The 3,223-nt window shown below is 53.9% G+C and overlaps 1 protein-coding gene across 1 annotated transcript in view; it reads left to right on the plus strand.

Moving 5' to 3' along the window:
• LAMB3 (laminin subunit beta 3) overlaps positions 1-1,200 on the plus strand; it is a gene marked incomplete at its 5' end in the record, with an annotated part of 39,739 nt that extends 38,539 nt beyond the window's left edge. The window contains one exon of the mRNA XM_079698323.1: positions 681-1,200. Coding sequence (XP_079554449.1) covers positions 681-817 — 137 coding nt within the window. The 3' untranslated portion in view covers positions 818-1,200. The remainder of the gene's footprint in view (positions 1-680) is intronic.
• Positions 1,201-3,223: the final 2,023 nt, after the last annotated feature.

Below are 3,223 nucleotides of genomic sequence, written 5' to 3' on the forward strand. Positions count from 1 at the left end.
TTTTAACAAGCAGAACTGCCTAAAGTTGGAGCCTTGTGAGACAGTGCCCCCTGGCCCTATTCCTGGAAAGTTCAGGCTGAGGCTGGGTACCAGCTCTCATGAATGAGGTACAGGGGGCTCCTGCCTAGGATGACAGGGGGGACAGGCTGGACTCGATCACTTTAGAGTCCTTCATATCCTCCACACATAATCGGGTGGTGGTATGCGGAATGGACCGGAGGGGGAGGACTAGATTTATCTGGAGTGGCATTTTTGGGGAGAGACAATGGGGAGGAATTCTGGCCACCCAGCTCTTTTGCCCTGGTGCCCACCTGAGGAATCATTGGTGGGATGGCAGCTGTCTGGGTCCAACATAGCGGGTGTCTAATCTTGGTGCCAATGGCCTCCCTCATCAGCTTGGGACAACTCTGCCTACAGCAGAGGACAAGAGTAGAGGCAGAGGATCCTTGGGGTAAGGGCTTCCCGGGTCTGGCCCCTGCCATGTTTCTCTAAGAGTGGGATGGGGGCTGGAGAGGCCTGAGGCTGGAGAGAGCTGCCTTAGGGGCCAGACTCCCTCAAGGTGGAAGTGATTTCTCCTGCAGATGTTGTGTCCACGTGGGTGGGAGGAGAAGGAAGGGTTGGGAGTCTTCAGGTGTCTCACCAGCTCGTCTTCCTCCCCCTGCTGTTCCATCTTCCCTCAGACATGGAGTCGGAGCTGCTCCGGGGGAGCCAGGCCATCATGCTTCGCTCGGCGGACCTGACGGGGCTGGAGAAGCACGTGGAGCAGATCCGGAACCACATCAACGGGCGCGTGCTCTACTACGCCACCTGCAGGTGATGTGCCAGCGTCCAGCCTGTGGCCCTGCTCACCTGCCCTCTTTGCTTCTGGGGGCCAGACTGGCTTGGAATACTTTCCAGCTGCAGGAAAATTTTATGCAGCCTAAAGCACAGTCTGGACCACACTGGTGTGCAGTTGTTAGGATTACTCTGGGCTGCAGCTGAGCCTGGGCTGATGGGACAACTACCGTTGAGGGACAGAGATGGTGGATGCGGGCCACATCATTGTAACCGGGAGCTCTCAAGTGGACGGCGCTTGACTGGGTAGTGTCCTTGCCCTTCATTCTCCGTTGAGGCTGAATCCTGGACCAACACAGAAACATAACTAAAAATGATGTACAAGTGGAAAGCCCAATAAAAATCTATAGAAAGGAGCCTGGAGTTTCAAAGAGGGGAAATAGTCTGTCTCCCTGTGAAGTAAACATTTCTCATTTGTTTCTGTCTCCCATCTGGGGTTCCTGGGTGATCCTCTGCTCAAGCCCAAGGCCTGGTGGTGGGTGAAGAATAGGCTGCCCCCACTCTGCTCAGTCTAGCGACTCATCACCCAGACTTAGGGAGATGGGACCCCTTTGCTCCAGGAACTGATGGATTCTATACTTGAGAGACCAGAGGAGGCGTTTTCACCTCTGAACAACTATACAGTTTCTCGTTTACAGAAGAAAATGTAGAAATCCAGAGACGGGAAGCAAGCTGTTCAAAATCACACAGCTCCTACAGGCAGAACTAAGACCAGACTCTGTGTCTCTAGAGATCTCAAAAAGAAGCTGTAAATGGATGTGTGTGTGTGTGTGTGTGTGTGTGTGTGAATGTGTGTGCTGAAAATATGGAAATGGCACAAACGTTTGTGTGCTAACTATGGCCCGGACACTGTGCTAACATTTTATCTACATGAACTTCTTGGTCTTTATTGATCGGAGTAATTATTTATTGAGTTCTATGCTAGATACATCATCTGCATTATCTCATGATGTAGGTGGCACTGTTGTCCCCAAGTGAGGAAACCAAGGCACAGAAGGTTCAGTGACTCCCCGTAGGTCACAGATGTGGCAGGCAGGGCAGAGCTAGGCCTCAAACCCAAGTTTATCTATTACAGGCATTAGGAGGATGGCTTCTCGGGCTGGACTGTCTGGGTTCCGGTGGCACCTCCCCCAAGGGGTTGTTCTGAGAAGGAAATGAGTTGATGCGTGTAGCTCATGTCACTGGGTGCCTGGCCCACTGTGTGTCCCCCGACCACTCCTACCGTCGTGAGGTCCTACCTGACCTCAAGCTCTCCGTGCATTTTCCACTCCAGAAGGCCCAGAAGCCCCTGAGCTGCTTCTGACTTAGAGAAGAACCAAAAGAAGCCTCATAGAAAAAAATATGTTCATTTTATTCAGCACAACACAGAGCCTGAAGCTGGAGGGAGCGGGAGACCAGAAAACCGGGAAGGGACAAGAACAATGTGCCTGATTTTCAGGGAGAGAGAGGGGAGCAGCGCCAGGATTTGAATTACTGGCGGAAAGAACAGTCAACTTCCAATTTTTACTTAATTGAGCGTGTGTGTAGAGGGCATCCGGCCAGGATAATAATTCCTTACGGTGCCTTGCCTTGGGTTTCTTTCTCTTTCACCTTGGAGGGTGTGGTCCTGCTTTTGGATGGGGGCAGGGAGGGAGGTGGATCAGAGGAGTGCTGGGTGTAGGCTGGCCGGGTTTGGAGCTAATCCTTGAGTTAGGATTTGAACTTGGAGAGCTCACAAGCAGACCACGAAGCTGCCTGTCATTCATGCAGATGCGCAGGCCACTCCATTAACGAACCCATTCTAGGCTACGAGGACGGAGGCTGGAGAGGCAAGATCCAGTGTGTGCTGAGCGGGGAGTCTGGGTAGATGCTCCATATGGCTTTGCTCGGAGATGGTGACGTAGCTTGGCCAGCCCGTTAAGCTTTTCACGACAAACGACACAGACCTGGGTGAGAGCTATCTACGGACACTGTGCAGAACCATGGCACGTAGGGTTGGGGGCACGGAGCAGGCAGGCCAGGGAGACCTGGAAGCCTCGGATGCCGCTCCTCCCGCCCACAGTTTCGGTGAGGCCTCCACGCTTGGGGACTCACTCCTGGGCCCTCTGGGAGGGTCTGTCCCAGGTGGCAGCTGTCTGCTGCTCCTGATCAGGCCTTGCTCGGCTTGCTCTCCCTTCTTCCCACTGCAGCGTAGACTCCAGGTTTGGAAAGGCAGAGAAGAGGTGAATAGCTATCTCTCCTGCAGAAGAAGGGGGTTCAGGGTGGGGGGGTGCTGTCGCCTCTGGTACCCCTCGGACCCCATCACTGAGACGCTGTGACTGCGATTTCCCCCTGAGCCCACGGCCCTGGCCCTCCCCCCTCTAGTTCCCTCACCTGAAAATTGTAGTGACACAGACACAGGCCCCAGGGA

Source organism: Hyperoodon ampullatus (assembly GCF_949752795.1).
Source record: "Hyperoodon ampullatus genome assembly, chromosome: 2".
Lineage (NCBI taxonomy): Eukaryota > Metazoa > Chordata > Mammalia > Artiodactyla > Ziphiidae > Hyperoodon > Hyperoodon ampullatus.